At 39.4% G+C, this 19,255-nt stretch overlaps 1 protein-coding gene across 2 annotated transcripts in view; it reads left to right on the top strand.

Annotated features, from left to right (window-relative positions):
• The window catches only part of APOO (apolipoprotein O), a 57,098-nt gene extending 41,975 nt beyond the window's left edge, over positions 1–15,123 (top strand). The window contains exons 8-9 of one of the 2 annotated variants that reach the window (XM_047076011.1): positions 10,364–10,430; positions 14,865–15,123. In XM_047076011.1, coding sequence (XP_046931967.1) covers positions 10,364–10,399 — 36 coding nt within the window. In that variant the 3' untranslated portion in view covers positions 10,400–10,430; positions 14,865–15,123. Of the gene's footprint in view, positions 1–207; positions 693–10,363; positions 10,431–14,864 lie in introns of those variants that run through there. The other variant, XM_047076012.1, reaches the window with a different exon arrangement.
• The last annotated feature ends 4,132 nt before the right edge of the window (positions 15,124–19,255 follow it).

Here is a 19,255-nt window from a genome sequence, read left to right as displayed (position 1 = left end):
TTGTTTTAGGCCCCCTCCTTTCCCTGAGCAGGACTGTATCCCTTCATCCCCTAGCCTTCTTGGCCCAGTTCAGGGCATGAGCTGTGGCGTAGTGGGGATCAGCCTCCAGCTACAGACCAAATTCTCTGTGCTGACTCATGGGTGGATAAGCGGAAGAGGAAGGAGGTTGTGTAATTGTAAGGTGTCGTCTTTTGTCTCTTCTTGCAGCTACATAGCTGACTGAATGTTGCCCATGTTTGCTGGAACACTCTACTCTGATAATGAAGAACGGGTATAGAACAAAGCATGGTGTTTCCTCCAAGCACTTGGAGGCATTGCGCAAGAAGGAAGAACTAGGGTTCTTACGTTAATATACCTTCTACATTATAGATTGAAGAATGTTCTTTTTGACTTCTCTCATCTCAAATAAAAAAACTCTTTGAAAATATGAAGAACTATCTCCAAATTGAAATCCAGAATTTTGAACTGGAACTTGGATGTAACATTATAGAATAAATTATAAGCCCTCCTCGTTGTTTACATAAATCATCTTCCAATGAAATCTTAAGACTTATTTTTGTATTAGTGGTATCTAAAGGAATTAGTCTCTATTGAGCCTGTTCAAGCTAGCTTTGGCGAGGAAGTTCTGTATTAATATCAAGTGCCGTTTGGCAATTCCCTTTAAAGAATAAACACTCTTAGTTTTGTTTTCATTCCTCTGATATTTTTTTTGGAAGCTTGCTTTCCTGTTTAAAGAATTCCTTAAGTCCACACTGAGTTTTATGTGGGAAAGGAAATAGAATGTCAGGTAAGCTATACACAGCCCTAGAAAGAAAGGTGGAAAATGAAACTCATCCTCCGTTCCAAGTGGTCACTGTGGTGTTAGCGCAGATACACGTGAACTGAAGCCATTTGCGGGGTGGGGGGGGGGGCGTGTCTCCTGGGAGCCTCCGAGTGCTCACTTGAGGTGCCCGTTGGCAGCCCAGACTCACTGCATATGAAAGCCGAGGAGGGGATCCCCACAGAGCCGCTAGCTTGGAAAGAGCTTTTTCTGCTCTAGAATCCAGCCCAGGGCAGAAACAACGGGACTGTGGCTAGAATGCAAGTTAAACAGGCCAGCATTTTATGGTAATTTGAAAACGTTAGATGTTAACACTACTCACATTTATATGCAAGTCTTTGGGGAGTGAGATAGTAAAGATGTGTAATTAGCTCATGGCTGGTCTGCCTTTTTACCTCTGGTCTTCTGTGCCCTTGCCCTCTCCAGAGTCCTTGAGAATGTAATGTTCTTGCATTTGTTTACTCTGAAAGCCTAATTTTCCTGATGGTTGTCTGTTCTCAGTAGAAGGTAATAAAATTGATGTTGACTCAACATTTAACACCAATTATAGATGAAGAACAGAAGGCTCTAATCAAAATTTGATATACTTAGATTTCGGGAACTGTTTGATAGTGAAATGCCATTGTTTTTCATTGATTGCTCTTCACCCTCCTTCTTGGATTTGTGGCTTTTGGTCGTTTTTGTTTTATTGCTGAGAGCAAAGATTTAAGCTACTCTGGAAGAGGAATCCTTTGGGGCTCAGGGACTGTCTCTTTGAAGGGACCTGGGGCACACTTTATGATTGAGTTTTTTGTTTGTTTATTCCTTAGCTTATTTGGAAATTGGTTTTCAAGTCAGGCTTGAAATTAGCAGTCTCAATTAGATGTAGTCTTATGCATGGTTGTGCTTAGTTATTCCTGTGGTGATCTCACAAATGTACGTGCTTGTGATTCTTTTTGGGGTTTTTTTTATGTTTTTATTTTATTTTTGAGAGAGAGAAACACAGTGAGAGCAGGGGAGGGGCAGAGAGAGATAGAGACAGAATCTGATGTGCTTGTGGTACTCAACTAGTCAAAGAAATTTGTGGACATTGTGTTTCAAACAGGGCCCTGCAATCTTCAGTGGTATTAATGATGGATGGCCCAGTTCTCCATTATATTATTTGCCATGGAGCTGTCTTACCTTCAAAGACCCTAAATAAGTCTGTGGTATTTTTCTGTTCTCTTACATCCCTTTTGCCTTTTAGGAATTAATACTAAGTGTTTGCACTGGGTCTTCGACCAGTAAAGTTTAGATCAGGTGGTCTTTCAGTTTTGTCATTGTCTTTGGTCAGTTAAGAGAAATTTATCTGCTTCAGCTAAAATAAACTCTTTGTCAGAACTGTGCAGAAACGACGGGTGTGTCCAGAAATAATATTATCATCCTAGTGTGGTCTAGGGTGTTGTTTTTTGTTTTTGGGCTTTTTTTTTTTTTTTTTGAGATAGACAGTATCTGTTGGATTTTAAACTCTCTTTACAGGGACACCTGGCTGGCTCATTTGAGCATGCAACTCTTGATCTCGGGGTGGTGAGTTCAAGCACCACATTGGGTATAGAGATTACCTTAAAAAAAATCTTTGGAAAAATAAATAAACTCTGTTTACAGACATGCACACAGAGTTTAAAATCCAACAGTATAATGACCACATATATACCAACCATCCATCTACCTTTTAAGAGATAGGAAATTGCCCATGTCTTCCAAGTTCTCCATGCCCTCCATGTCCTGCCCTGCCTCCCCAGAGCGAACTACTCTCCAGAATTTTGTTTTTCATTCCCTGTTTTTCATAAGACACTGTAGTTGAACTTGTCTGTTTTTTGCCTTTAAAATATAAAGATATTAAAGATACATACAAATAAATATAAAGAGTATATCTAGATGGAGTCTTAACTGTATGTACTCTTTTGTAACTTGTTTTGTCCCCTTAATACGGGCCATATATAGCTATAGTTTATTCATTTTCATTGCTGTAGAATATTCCTTTGGGGGAAAATACCTATGTTGATGACTAGTTTGGTGATTTTCAGTATATTGTTGCACACACAGCTCTGAACATTTTTGTACATGTGTCACGGTTTATTCAGAGCTTTCTTGGTTCATAGGGTCTGCACATCCATTTTACTAGATGATACCAAGTAGTCTTACAAAGCGGTTGCCACTGTGGTAGCTTTAAAATAGTTCTTCACTCTGGGGTGTGTGTGTGTGTGTGTGTGTGTGTGTGTGTGTGTTGCTTTATTCTCCAATTTTATTTAAAAAAATTTGAAAACTACAGAACACTTGCAGAAACAGTATACAATGACTCTACCCTTGGTTTAGATTTAGCAATTAGCATTTTGCTACATTTGCTTTGCCTCTTACTTTGCATGTGTGTAGGCACTCACACATGCCTGTATTTTCTTTTTCTGAACTATTTGAGAGTTGGCTGTAGGTATCATTGCACTTGCCACTCATGCCTAATTCAGCATGTATTTCCAAATAACATGAGCATTCACTAATATAATCACAATATCATTATCACACTGAGGAAAGGTACATAAATATTTACATAAATACTACCTAGTTATGCAGTCCATATTCAGGTTTCCCTGGTTGCCCCAATAATGTGTGTTCTTGCAACAACTTTTCAGTTCATTTCTTATAGGATGTCAGGATGGCCAAGTGGTCTAAGGCGCCAGATTCAAGGTGCTCAATTCATTTCTTACAGCTTAGTGAGTTAGTATAAGGCAAACACCCTTGTGACCATCATGTAAAAACAAACAAACAAAAAAAAGAACTTTACCAACCACCCCAGAACCCCCTCCATGTAGCCCACTCCAGTTACAGTCCTCTCCCTCCATCCAAAATTACCTAGTACCCTTTTAGAGTAATAACTTCCTTATCTTCCTTTGTGGTTTTATCACCTTGTCACTTTAGTTTTGCCTGTTAGTGTTTCTGACTTTATATAAACCCTTTTAAGTCTTTTCCCCCCCCTCTTTTTAAATCACTTTAAATCTACAAGTTCCCCTTCCACCTTTTTATTTTCCTTACAACGTATCTATTAAAAGAACCTGGCAGGGGGTGCCTGAGTGGCTTTGTTGGTTAAGCATATGACTTTGGCTTAGGTCCTGATCTCACGGTTCATGGGTTTGAGCCCCACATCAGGCTCTGCCTGATGTTAACAGTTGAGAGCCTGCTTGGGATTCTCTCTCCCTCTCTCTCTGTGTCCCTCCCCCACTTTCTCTCTCTCTCTCTCTCTCTCTCTCTCTGTCTAAAATAAGTAAACTTAAAAGAACTTGGCATATTGGACCTAGAGAGTTTCCATTGGTTTAAGCTTTGCTGATGTCACACATAAGGTGCAGTTGACCATGTACCTGTCTTCTCTGCATTTCCTGCAGATTGGCAGCTGGATCCAGATGATTGCTTGATGAGGTTCGTGTTTGAACCTGTTGGCAAGGCTGTAGGTCTACGTAGGCACATAAGTCTAGTTTTTGCTTTGCTATTTTGGTGTTAGCAATGCCGAGACCCTTTGATTCACCAGGGGTTAGAAAATGGCTATATTCTACCTCTGCCATGTCATTTTTCACTTATTAGCTGGAATATTTAAATAAAGAACCACTTCCCTCATCTGCCATTTAGTTACCCAGTTATAGGAAAGACAGGACAAATGCTTCCTGTCTTCCATAACATTTTTTGTTATGTTTCCAATTTTCAAAATAATGAATTGGTTCCCACTCATCCTCAGAAGGTCACCAGTTAGTTGGTTTTTTTTAAATATAATTTATTGTCAAGTTGGCTAACATACAGTGACCAGTTAATTTTTTAAATATCATCATAAATTTATTGCTTTATACATTTTTGATTTGAATGTTTTGTAATTCTTATTCCTTATTAAAATTCAAATCGTCCCTCTGGCTAGTAGAAGTTGGCTTTGAGCGTTTTTGACATGAGCCCCAAGTAGTCTGTGATGGTTTCCTTGATATCCGGCATGTCAAAATCATCTCAGAATTTCTTTTTTTTTAATGTTTGTTTATTTTATTTCTTTTTTCCTTTTTTAAATTTAAATCCAAGTTCGTTAACGTATAGCATAATAATGATTTCAGGGATAGAATTTAGTGATTCATCACTTACATATAACACCCAGTGCTCATCCCAACAAGTGCCCTTCTTGATACCCATCTCCCATTTAGCCCATTGTTTGTTTATTTCTGAGAGAGAGTGAGTGCAGGAGGGGCAGAGAGACCGTGAGACCGAGAATCCCAAACAGGCTGCACTGTCAGCACAGCGCCTGGCGCAAGGCTAGAACTCATGAACCGAACCGTGAGATCATGACTTGACCTGAAATCAGGAGTCAGACGCTTAGCTGACTGAGCCACCCAGGCACTCCTCAGAATTTCTGATTGTAGTTTTAATGTACATTTCCTTGATCACTAATGAGGTTGAGCATCTTTTCACGTTTATTGGTTTCTTCTTCTTGAAACACCTACTCATGTCTTTTGGCCATTTATTGTATGACTGATTTGTTCCTTTCTTAATGATTTATAAGGGTTCTTTATTTTTTTCCTAGATGCTAATGTTTTTGGTCACATGTTTGCAGATGTCTTCTCCTAGTTTGAGGCTTGTCTTTTCAGTTCAGGTGTCTTTTGAGCATCAGAAGTTCTTAATATAGTTGGTTTTATTGACTTTTTTTCCATTGTGGTTTTCACTCTTTGAATCTAGGAGCTTAATAAAAGCCTGCAACTATTTACTGATTGTCCATTGCTAATATGAAACCCTTTCAGATTGGTATCAGCCCAACATCTGAGTGTCCGAGATGGAAGCCAGTCGTGGGTGCAAGGCCCCAGGCCCACAGATGGCCCTTTTGGAGTTCTTCTCTAATTAGTCAAACACAGCAGTGTGTCTCGGCAAATGGCATGTTTAGTTTTCACTAGGTTTCTAAAAAGATGTAACAAGTTACTATGAAGGAATTGTAGAATGACTGTTAAAGGCCAACAATAACTAAAAAGTAAAATCTTCATAATTCGTTAAAGGGCAGGAAAATACATGAAGAAATATAAACCTGTTACTAATGTGAAAACTGAGCAGAACTTCTGAAGCTGGGCTTTTAATAGTTGTGTTCAGTCCCCTGCTGGCTCAGCAGGAAAATGAAAGGGAAGCAGCAGCCACCACCCTGAGTAAATATGCCCTGCTTTCTCTTCCTCCATTCCAAATTCCTCAGCTTGCTAAGCACACTCAAGTCTTGCTCTGAGTAAGTTACGTGGTTTCAAAATGATCCTCTTGGATATTTCTATCACTAACGGAGAAATACTGCATGATTCAACTTATATGAAATATCTAAAATAGACTCGTCGGACCAGAGAGCAGAATGGTGGTTGCCAGGGGCCGGGGGGGAAGGGAAATGGGGGGGTTACTCTTCAACGGCTATAACGTCTCAGTCACCCACGATGAATATGTTCTAGGGATCTGCTCTACAACATAGTGCTTATAGTCAACAGTACTGTATCAGACACTTAAAAATTTGTCAGGAGAGTAAATCTCATGTTAAGTGTCCTCAACACAATAAAATACAAATAAAAATAAGGGCAATATGGTGGGTTTTCCATAAAGCTAAATTTGTTCTGATTTTGTGCCTTCTTTAGCTTTTGCTATTAAAAATTCTAAGAAACAAAAGTACCAGGCACTGATTTTTTTTTTTTTTTAAGCTTCATTACTTAGCAAAATAAAAAGATGGAAATACTGGGTGGTGGGGAGCATCTCCTTTTATTGAAAGGCGTAACACTTTGGTATCAGAAAGGTGGACAAGGCAGAATGCAGCATAGCCTGATGGCCAAGAGAGTGGACTCTGGAGTAGGCGCTCCAGGCTCCGCCCCACCCCGCCCCGCCCTGCCTCTTACAAGGTTCCCTTGGAACCTTGGGAAATAGCTGCGGCACTCTGGGAAATGGGAGTAGTATTTCATGGTGCCATTTTGAGGACTAAATGAATTTATCCATGTCAGAAACCCATCAAATAACTCTAGCACATGCTAGCCATGATAGATGTCATGTGACACTGCACATTTTTGCTTCTGCTTGAGAAGATAGTATCTCTTGATGGAAAATGGAACCATTGGGCTTATGTGCATTAACCAAGAGACCCCCCCCCCACCAGTGTTTTGGTTTCCTATTCCTGCCACAACCAATGACCACAAATTGGCTCTCAAAGTAATACAAATTTACATTATCTTAGACTCCATAGGTCAGAAGTCTGGCGGCTCCAGGGGAGAATCCATCTCCTCCTTCATTCAGATTGTTGACAGAATTCACTTCAGTTCCTTGGGGTTGTAGGATCAAGATCTGTTTTGCTGGCTGCCAACTGAGGGCTGTTCCTAGCTTCTAGAGGCTGCAGCTTTCTGTGGCTCACAGCCCTCCTCCTCCATTTTCAAAGCCAACCAACTGCAAGTTGAGTCCTTTTCACGTTCCATTTCTCTGACCCTGTCTCCTGCCTCCTTCTTTGACTATAGGAACCCATGTGATAATCCAAAATAATCTCCCCGTTGAAAGGTCAGCTGATTAGCAGCCTGAATCCCAATGCCATGTTAATTCTCCTTTGCTGTGGAAAGTAGCAGTCATAGTTTCTAGGATTAGGATGCAGACATGTTTGGGGGAGGCATGATTTTGCCTGTACCACATCCAGTGAACTGGAATGTCACTGGAGTCTTTAACACGTCATTTATCCTTACCTTTTATTTCCTCTAAGTGACCTTTTACATAGGATAGGTAATGATTATTGAGCACTTGCTGTGAGCTTGGCCCTGGGTACTAAACTCTTTGTGCACAAAGAGTCTGTGAGGCAGGTTCTGTTATTATCCCCATTTTACAAATGAGGAAACTGCATTTGGGGAAGTTAAGTAATTGATCAAAATAATCAACTGACGAGGGGCTCAGACATTTCAGTGGGCTGCTGTACCCTCGAGGTTTATCTGGAAATCTCTTTTCACATGGCAGTGCATACTAATTAGCAATGCATGTTTTGATTAAAATAAATGTTTTGATTTTGCTAATAGAAATTAACATCCATGTTCATGGATGTGGTAAGAAAATTTTCTTCTGTAGCCTAGCCAAGTTGACACATAAAACTAACCATCACAGTGCTATTTAGTTTATTCCTCTAGCCCTATATTGTCCAATATGGCAGCCACTAGCTATTGAGTACTTGAAATATAGCTGGTCTGAATTGAGGCGTGTGCTGTGAATAGAAATTCACAGCAAATTTAGAAGACATGGTACAAATAAAAAGATCGTAAACTATCTCATTTTTGTGTTGATTATATGATGAAATGATAGTATTTTAGATATGTTGTCTTAAATAAAATGTATTAATTACTTTAAAAAATATTGAAACCTGATAGGTATTAAAATTAACTCATAAGGAGAATGAGTTATAAAATATTTCAAATACAGCTGTCTGAAAATGCAAAAACAAATTTAATTTCTGGCTTGTGCTAAATCACAATCTGTCTTTTGAAGTCAGCATGTTGTTTTTTTCTGAGATCATGGCAGTTACTGCCAAGAGAGGTCTGATTTGTGATAGGGTGGAAGGCCTCAATATTTCTTTAGTCATGTTTTGTTACACTGTAAGTGATACGTAACCAAACAAGAAAAATTTCCTAGCAACAGAGTTGTTTTCCTCAACTAGAAGAATATTTTATGTGCTCCTTTTCTTAATGTCCAAAAGATAAAAAAGCTTATGTATTTAGCATCTTAGATTTTTGAGATTGAGATGTTGGTGAATATAGATAGTAGAATGTATAAAACTATCACTACAAGTACTTGGCGAGCATTAGGTTAAGGTAATTCAGACCTAAAATATATTTAACTAGGTAGAGAACTCTTTGGTTTTTATGACAGACCCAATTGCTGGACATGGTTATCGTACTTAGCTTCATAAGCCTCTTTTTTTTAAGTCTCTTTTTGTTCTTCATTAATTACATACCCAAACTTTTTTTTTTTTTTACCCTCATCAGATCGCTAGGTTCTACTGCATTTCATTTGTTTATTCAACAGATGTTTGAATACTGTGTGCTAGGAGGTCCTAGGGATGTTGTGACCCCACGAAGCTTATATATTAGTGAATGATTCAAACATGAATGAAAGAATTATACAAATTAGGAAGCACATGGGTGCTATGAATGTGAATAAAAGGTTCTCATCTAAATGGAAGGGTAGGTGACAAGGGAAAGCCTTGATCTGAAGGATGAATAGCATTTAGCCAGGCAGAAATTGGGATAGACCAGTCTAGGTCAAGGGATACATTTATGAAGTTCTTATCCTGGGAGAGAGCTTGGCAGATTGGAAGAGCAACAGCAAGAAGGCCTCTGGGTGTGTGTGTGTGTGTGTGTGTGTGTGTGTTAGCGTGCCTCTTGAGGAATAGAGTAAGGTACACAGTACTGAGTCCTATAGAGCTCTGTTTGGAGCAACAAGTAGACATGGTTTTTGTATGATGATCCACCAAGCAATACATAGGGCCTTGTTTCCCACAACTCCATTGTCAAGTGGATGTGATTTGTATATAGGGTAACTGTGTAATTTATCATCCAAGTCAGGATCATACACTTGAGAGTGAAAGGGGGTACCGTTAATTATGCTGGGACAGTGGGTATAAACTAGTATGACTTGGGCAAGCCAGGATGTATGATCACCGTGCTTAGAGACCAGTTTTCAACCACTCCAGTAAGCCTGGAGTTGCCTAGAATCCATGCTCTGAAATGACGGGGTTAGGTCTGTGTTCCTCCTTTCTCCTGGCTAACTACAAGAAGGCTACCATCAGAATCTGCACCAAGTCTAGACCACAGAACCCCAGCCCCATCGCCTCCTCACCTGTAGCCTGCTGTCTTCAGGTTGCCATCTCAAGAGAGCTCTGCTCCTTGATGGACATCAGTTCTTATTAACATGTTTTCACAGAGTGTTGAAAACATATAGGAAAGAAAGGAAAGCCTTAAACATTTAGCACATGAACATTTCCTACTAGAAACTTTCCTCCATCACTTCTGGTGGTTGACTTGACCTAATTATACGTTCCCAGATGGTGGCCAGGCAGAATGGGTGTGGTCCAATTATAACCTCTTTCTCAGTAAACATGTTGTGTGATTTGACCCCTATGGTGGATGATACACAGAGAAGAATAGCTTTATTCTTTATTTTATTTTATTTTATTTTATTTTATTTTATTTTATTTTATTTTATTTTATTTTATTTTATTCTTTAACAATGATGGTGGCATGAAGTAGTAAAGAACTCGTTTCACTCTTGATTTGATATTTTATAGAATCAGCCGTTTGGCTGACTCTCTGTGCTGAGGATTAATAGTGATTTATTACAGCAGGGCCCTCAGGGAGCCCTAGCAATTCCTTCAGTTAACTCAGAAATGGGTCATGTTGCCTTATAATAATATTTCATGTTGTATTCAGCCAGATACTGAAGATGAGCACTTTGAGACATTCCACTCTTGTTTTAAATGTTTCATTGTTTCTTTTTAATCTGTATTAATATTCTTATTTTTTGTTTCATAAGCCAGGAAATGTGAAGAATTCACCTGGGAATAAGTAGACTGCTCCATGGCTCTGCCCATTTTAATCAGGTAAAGAACAAGGGAACTCTGTAGTTCTTTTCAGCATTGTTAGCACCAGCTGAAATGACTTGTCCATAATTTAATGTAATCAATTATAGCGGTTTCAACTTCACATAGGTACATAAAGGTCAGGGTGTTGTTTTCTTCTGTCTTTAATTGTGGGTTTTGGTGCCTTCACTTATGTGTTCATTCCTGAGAAGTATCTGGGTTTTTGGGCAAGCTAGAACTTGACAGTTGGTATTTGGCTACAAAACTATTTCAAACAGTTGAAAAGTGCCATTATTTCTTAGCTTTATGTTTTCTCAAATAACACTTTACTATGGTAGGCACCCTTGTATTCATATAATAGTCATTAAATAAACATTTGTTGAATGCATGACGGTTGTAGAGAAACTCAAGATTATATAGAGATATTATAAGTGCCATTGGGAAATCATAGGTATAATTATTTTTTGTTTAAAGATTGAGTAACCTGAAGCTGGAGAAAATTAGGATGCCAAATGAAGCCAGAAAAATCAGTGTGATTTCTTCTGGTCTTATACTCAATTCGCTGTTTATTTTCATTCATTTGGTCAGCATTTACTCATGAGTACCAGCTAAGTACAGAACATTAATTATATTAATATTACTTTTTTATGTATTAAAAATTATATGATAGCACTTGCAATCTCCTGATAAGATCATACTGAGTTTGCAGATAGTCTAAATACTCAGCTATAAAAAGTGACTTCAGGGATGCCTGGGTGGCTCAGTCAGTTAAGCATCCGACTTCGGCTCAGGTCATGATCTCACAGTTTGTGAGTTCAAGCCCCGTGTTGGGCTCTGTGCTGACAGCTCAGAGCCTGGAGCCTGCTTTGGATTCTGTGTCTCTCTCTCTGCCCCTCCCCTGCTCACGCTCTGTCTCTCTCTCTCTCAAAAATAAATAAACGTTAAAAAATTTTTTTTAAAAAACAAAAGGGACTTCATTCTGGTATATCCATAAAGAGGAATGTTGTTATGTTTCAGTAATATTTAATTGCATGGAAACTTGTTAAATGGAAAAAAAATAGCATAATACACTTTTAGAAAGGATAAAGACCAGGAAATACAACAAAAAAATTAAGTATATATCTTGGGATAGTAGAATTGTGGATGTTTTTTATACCTTTTCTTCTTCTTTTTTTTTTTAAGTTTATTTATTTTGAGACAGAGTGTGTGAGCAGGGAAGGGGCAGAGAGAGAGAGGGAAATAGAGAATCCCAAGCAGGCTCCACGCTCAGTAAGGTGCCCAAGGCAGGGCCTCATCTCACAACTGCTAGATCAGTGATCACAACCTGAGCCAGTATCAAGAATTGGACTCTTGGGGCACCTGGGTGGCTCAGTCGGTTAAGCAGCCGACTTTGGCTCAGGTCATGATCTCGCGGTCCGTGAGTTCGAGCCCCGTGTTGGGCTCTGTGCTGACAGCTCAGAGCCTGGAGCCTGTTTCGGATTCTGTGTCTCCCTCTCTCTGACCCTCCCCCGTTCATGCTCTGTCTCTCTCTGTCTCAAAAATAAATAAACGTTAAAAAAAAAAAAGAATTGGACTCTCAACTGACTGAGCCACCCAGGCACCCCTGTAGATTTTCTTCTATATAACTTGCTATATTTAAAAAATTTTTTAATGTTTTTATTTATTTTTGAGAGGGAGAGACAGAGCACAAGCTGGGGAGGAGCAGAGAGGGAGACGCAGAATCTGCTGAGCTGTCAGCACAGAGCCCAACGCTGGGCTAGTACCCACAAACCGTGAGATTATGACCTGAGCCAAAGTCGGCACTTAACCAACTGAGCCATCCAGGTGCCCCTAACTTTCTGTATTTTAAAACTGGCTGCAGTGAATATGAATTTTCTTTTATATCTTTTTTAAAAAATCACTGCTACATTGATTATAAATCATGGCTGCTATTTACAATCCACAAAAGCCCTCAGCCTGAGGTTTTTGTTTCTCAAGCTGTCTGCATAGTTTTGGAGACACAGAGAGTCATAAGATCTTAGAATTTGAGAGAAGTCATCTGGCCCCCCAGCCAGCCTCAAGCATAAATACCCTGTAGCCCTGCGTGTTCTAACTTTTCATCTCCACTGATAGGCAGCTCATCCCTCAGGGCAGCCATCTTTGGACAGTTCTGATTTTTAGGAAGCTGTTTGTTATACTAAGCAAAAATATGTCCTTTTGTAACTCTTATGCAATGGTCCTGATTCTGCCTTAGGGGTCACAAAGAACAAACCCAGATCCTCTTTCGCATCTCAGTCCTTCATATAGTAACCCCAAGCCGTACTTCTCAAATTTTGTTATACGAACAAATGACTGCAGGAGCTTGTTAAAAGGCAGAGGCCTAGGCCCCACCCCACCCTAGAGTCAGCCTCTCTGGGGAGCGGCCCTGAAGGTGCATCGGATGGACCTGCCGTTGGAAGAGAGACTGGAGTGTGAATGGCCAGGAAGCCACCTATGCCCTCCAGAGACTTTACATTGAATACAATTATGTTTCTCTGCAGGGACAATGAGACTTGAAATACCGGGAAACTACCTAAATATCTATTTCATCTTTCCCAAATATTCTGGGCCATAGTTCAGCTTACTGCACATACAACCTTGATTTCATTCTTTATTTTTTTACATCTCTATTGGAGATGGTGTTTTCAATTATAAAAGTGGTGCATATTTGTTGTAAAGAAATTAGATAAATATTTTTAAACTTTGTCTTGACCTCTGTTCCTTTCCCAGAGATAATTTCTGTTAATAGTTTGGCATACCATTCCAGACTTTTTTCTCTGTGTGTAGATGTGTGCACATCCATACCTGCTTTTGGTTTTTTGACACAATGCGCTTATATTCCTTGTACTATTTTGCGAGTACACTGAAACCTCCATGAGGGAACACATCACAATTTTATCATCACACCTAAAGAAATTAACACTAATTTGTTAATATCATCTCATATTCAGGTAGTATGCAGATCTCTCCGATTATCTTTTTTGCATTTGTTTGGTTTGAATCAGGATCCAAACAACATTTCCCCATTACATTTGACTGATAGGTCCCTGAAGTCCCCTTTAAACTATAATAGTTCCTTCTCCTTCATTTTCCCCTTGCCATTAATTTTTTGAGAAACAGACCTATTTATCCTTTAGAGAATCCCACATCCTGGCTGTGGCTGAGTGCATCCATTTAGTGTCGTTCTGTTTATCTGTTGGTTCTGCTCTTCTCTGCATTTCCCATAAAACGATAGATCTGAAGGCTTAATCAGATTTACATTGACTTTTGGTAAGAATACTTCATAGACAGTGCTGTGTTTAGCTGTGTTGAACAAATGAGATAACTTGCCTTGTTTTGCTTAATATATTATGTACATATTTTTCTTAGTACTTAGAGATCTTTCTTTCTCATTCCTCCTCTTAGCTGCTTACTAATTTCCTAGTATGGACTACCATGGCCTATTGAATCCTTATCAATATAGGTTGTTTCCAGTTTGTAGTTCTTTTTTTTTTAATTTTTTAAAATGTTTATCTAATTTTGAGAGAGAGACAGAGAGAGACAGAGCACGAGCAGGGGAGGGCCTGAGAGAGAGGGAGACACAGAATCCAAAGCCTACTCCAGAGTCCAAGCCTGACGCAGGGCTCTCAAACTCACAAACTGAGATCATGACCTGAGTCGAAGTCGGATGCTTAACCGACTGAGCCATCCAGGCACCTCAGTTTGTAGTTCTGACAGTGCAGTAAATGTATTGAATTCTTAGACAAGTCCAAAACACATGAATAAACTGAGATAGAAAAGGTAAGCTAGAGGGTTACATGTTTAACTTAAGAATTTTTGGTTTTATATTAAAAGATATATTTATATCTAAAAGATATATTTATATCTCTAAAATATTTATAAACCCAAAATTGCTAAGTAGATTCATTACATATTAGGAAAAGAAGCAATCTGGAGAAGAATTGGCTTGGTCTTTGGTGTGTCTTTGGAGGATGTATCTTCCACTCCAGAAGAGAACAATGGGGTGATGTAAAGAAAGGTATACGTCAGACCAACAGTGATAGAATCATGCTCTCCTTCATCACGTGGGTGGAAATGTAATCGTTTGGTTTTTCAGAAGGGGAGAGATGTGTGTGCTGTACCACTTAGGCATTTAATCTTTATTCATTTATGCATCCATCTGTTTCATTGTGCTCAGGTACACAGCCAGTGGAGAATCTGAATGTAGTTTGGAAGAAACACAAAACCTTTCTGATTTGTAGCTTATGCATCTGTAAAATGGAAATAATTATAGTTTTCTCTGGCTCATTATGATCCTCGCGGTCATATGATGGTAATGAGTAATGTAAATATTTGATATGGCTTCTCAATTTAAACCTAATGAATTTTCAAAAAGCAAAGTTTTAGAGTTTCTCTCTTTTTTTTAGCAGTTTACTTATGGTATTCTTTTTCTTTTAGTTATAGGTAAACATTGGAAACTCCATGCGGTAAACCAGTATTTCTACAGAAAAAATGGCAGAGAAGTCAGTACTGAATGTAGTAAATTGGCTTTCTTCTTCAGGAAAAACTAAACGAGACTTCTTTGTTATCTTGGGTGATACCATACTCCAAGTGGACTAATTGGAAATCTTTTCACCTAGAGATAATGTCCAGCCTTAGAGCTCGTCACTCTCATGTTGCTATTTATATACATAATTAAAATTCCAAGTTAAAAAAATTGTTCTGCGTTTTTTTTTATATTATTGATTGACAGTTCAAGCCTATCTGGTGCCCATGTGTGTGGTATGCGTGGTGTATATTGGTGTATATGCATGTTGTGTCGTGTCTCTCTGAGTATACATGTGTGTGTGCACATGGGGGTCTGTGTGTGTGTGTGTTTAAGAAAACCATTAACTTGGGTGCCTGGGTGGCTCAGTCAGTTAAGGGTCTGACTTTGGCCTAGGTCATGATCTCACCGTTCCCGAGTTCAAGCCCTGCATCGGGCCCTGTCCTGACAGTTCAGAGGCTGGAGCCTGCTTCAGATTCTGTGTCTCCCTGTCTCTCAGCCCCTCCCCAACTCATACACTCACTCTCTCTCTCTCTTTCTCTCTCTCTCTCTCTCTCTCTCTCTCAAAAATAAATAAACATTAAAAAAATTTTTTTTAATTAAAAAAAAAAAGGAAACCATTAATTCCTCTCAGAGCAGTACCAGCTGGCAATCTTCACGGTCCAAGCCCCGCAACTGTCGAGTCGAGCAGGGTGGCTCTAGAGCTGAGAGACGATGCTCCGATGGCCAGTATGAGAACAAAACCTGTAAGTAATAGTTGGCATGACAGTAATTAGAACACATACAAAGGAAGCAGTAACCGTGACCCCTTGTTGTGTTCCTTTGCCTCCCAGCTTATCCAGATCTTCCACTTCTTGAATGTCAGCGCAAGAGGCGTGACGAAGTGGGCTCTGTCCTCTGTCGGTGGAGGAATGGTATGTGGTTGCGTGTGTGGGTTCTGTGTATATAGGCCTTGTACTCACTTTTGGAGCCCCTGCCTGCGCAGCTCACTGAACTCTATTTTCAGTGCTGATGGGACAGCAGGGGAAGAGCATGTGAAAGAGAATTGACAATTTCCAAATTTCAGTCAGATTGGAAATGAAAAGTTGTCTTTGTATTCTTGTAGTGTCAATTTAATTCCTAATTGGTGACCGTCCAAATTTGACAGCATTTGGTAAGATAGCACTACAGAAACAAAACGTGCTCATGTTAATATTAAATACATTTGATGGAGCCAAAATGGCAGGAATGTTGCCAGCATTGTTACCGGACTAATGAGCTGAAGCATATTTGTCCCTAGAATAATCCCTGTAGTGACCCAGAAATCTTTATTTCCTTTTTTTGCCGAAATACTTTTGTGTTACTGTGCCAGCCATCCAAATATATTAAAGCTGTGCCTAAATTTAATAACTCATAAATATACCATTATTATTTCAGGCTTTTCCCATTGGCTTGGCTTCTTATATCACCCCCAGAAAGCAGAGACTCCACAAGTTTCCTCATTCTTAGGATTGCTTGATCTAGAGAAGATGAAGAAATGGCTCACAACACAGCATGCTCTACAGATCATTAATCAAAAGGTATTTGAGTGCCTCCTAACTGTAAGGTATTACTTCCGATTTTGAACACTTTAGTTGATATTGAAACACTGCTTTGAAACCTCTTAACTCTTGCAAGATGGGAGATGGACGTGGGGGGTCACAGCGCCGGCTCCGAGTAGTTTGTAGCCTGCATTTACGACAGCAAGCTCATGACTTTCCAACCAGGGTAACTCAGTTGCCCTTTATGCTATGATCTTTTCCTTCCAGGGTGATTTGTATCCAGTGCTATCTGCCTTTTATATTTTCATGCCTTCCACGAACCCTGAACTGTAGGGAAGAAACAATTTGCGTATTGTAAGATCTTGCATTTCTCTAGCTCTTTATACTTTTCAAAGTGTGTGTTTGTGTCTTCTTGGCTTATTCCTGATCTCAGTACGTTTATACTCTGGTTTTCTCTGTCCTGAGGTAATGCTTTCTACTTGCATTTACACTTTTTATTCTGTTTCTTATGACTGGTTCCCCTTATGATAAAACTATGAATCTCAAGGGGCGCCTGGGTGGCTACATCGGTCTTGGCTCAGGTCATGGTCTCACGTTTTCTTGAGGTCGAGCCCCACATAGGGCTCCAAGCTGACAGTGTGGAGCCTGCTTGGGATTCTCTCGTCTCCCTCTCTCTCTGCCCTTCTCTGACTCACGCTGTCTGTCTGTCTGTCTCTCTCTCAAAATAAATAAATAAATTTTTAAAAAACACTATGAATCTCAATCCAGTTTAGCTGCAACTTAATCGGCACAATTCTATTTGAATAGCGTTAGAGACTTTAGAGGGAATGTTCTCTACTGTACAGAGTGATTTAAGTTCCCCTGAAGAGACAAATGTGGTGTGGTCTGTTCTGTGAGGATGTGGTAGCTGGAGTCCTAACAGAGATTGCTTTGTCATAAATCAAGATTGCAAAGCAATGGTTTCAATGGGGGGAAAGGGAGCAGAGGTGGTAAAGAATGCCTTCATCGGTCTTACCACCTGTGGTACCCCTTTGGACAAAATCAAAACAGTAGTAGATGGAAGAACCAAGGCCAGCTGAGGGACCTCCCACCTTGGCAGTGCAGTAGCAGGTGCCTGGGCCACTGGGTTAACAGCTTTCATTGTTAAGTGCACTGCCAGATCCCAGCCCAGAGGGGGCCTGTGTAATGTGAAGTACTTGCCTAATTGATCATTGACATTATATTCATATGGCCTAAAGGAAATTCAAACTGTAGGTAAAATGTTTGTGTTCACATATACAGATGGAATAGTGTGACTTGCTTGTGGTTAAATAGCAAACCGACAGTTAAAATTAGGCCATGTAGTGAGTACTACTGATTTTTATTCGTTTAAAGATAAAGTTCAGAATCCTTAATTTCAGCCCAAAAGAGACAGATTATGTTTTCCTCCTTGTCCTACATTAATGCACTTTGCACTCATTTTCTGGGAAAGGTTTGATGTGTAGAGAAACGCTTTTCCTTGTTTCCAATAGTATTCATGCTTATTATATAAGCTGAATGATTTAATGTGAGTGTAAAAGTTTTCACTTTTTAATCCAATGCACCCATCCAGTCTAATGCAAAAACCTCTGTCAGAGGGACCAGCAATATATTTGTGGGACTAAATTCTCATCCAAAGCTTAATTTTAATTAAAGGTAAATATTTGAAATAAGAGGAATCTAAACTGGTAAGGAAGAAGTAAAACTCTCACTCTTTGCAGAAGACATGATACTATATATAGAAAACCTTTAAGGCTCCACCCAAAAACTACTAGAACTGATAAATGAATTCGGTAAAGTCGCAACGTACAAAATCAGCGTACAGAAATCTGTTGCATTCCTGTACACTAATAATGAAGCAGCAGAAAGTGAAATTAAGAAAACATTTACAGTTGCACCAAAAACAATAAAATGTCTAGGAATAAACTTAAAACAGGTCAAAGACCTATACTCTGAAAACTATAAAACACCGATGAAAGAAACTCAAGATGACACAAGGAAATGGAAAGACATTCCATGCTCATGGGTTAGAAGAACAAACATTGTTAACATGTCTACACTACCCAAAGCTATCTACACATTTAATGCAGTCTCTACCAAAATACCAACAGCATTTTTCACAGAGTTAGAACAAAGAATCCTAAAATTTGTATGGAGCCACAAAAGACCCCAAATGGCCAAAGCAGTCTTAAAAAAGAAAAACAAGGGGCGCCTGGGTGGCTCAGTCGGTTAAGCGTCTGTCTTTGGCCTAGGTCATGATCTTGCCATTCCTGAGTTCGGGCCCCATGTCCAGCTCTGTGCTGACAGCTCGGGGCCTGGAGCCTGCTTCGGATTCTGTGTCTCCCTCTCTCTCTGTTCCTCCCCTGCTCGCTCTCTCTCTGTCTTTCTCTCTCAAAAATAAGTAAAGATTAAAAAATATTTTAAAAAAAGAATAAAAAGCTTCTGCACAGCAAAGGAAGCAATCAACAAAACTAAAAGGCAACATACAGAATGGGAGAAGATATTTGCAAATGACATACCCTATAAAGGGTCAGTATCCAAAATATATAAAGAACTGATACAACTCAACACCCCAAAAAGAAATAATCCAATTTAAAAATGGGCAGAAGAAATGAACAGACATTTTCCCAAAGAAACCTAGAGATGGCTAACAGACACCTGAAAAGATGTTCATCATCAGGGGAATACAAATCAAAACCACAGTGAGATATCACCTCATACCTGTCAGGATGGCTAAAACCAACGACAACACAAGAAACAACAAG

The sequence above is a fragment of the Lynx rufus genome, unplaced genomic scaffold, assembly GCF_022079265.1.
Source record: "Lynx rufus isolate CCGP_SWC_20201006 ecotype Redwood Valley unplaced genomic scaffold, mLynRuf1.p SCAF_14, whole genome shotgun sequence".
NCBI lineage: Eukaryota > Metazoa > Chordata > Mammalia > Carnivora > Felidae > Lynx > Lynx rufus.
This window is presented reverse-complemented; position numbering and strand designations above follow the sequence as displayed.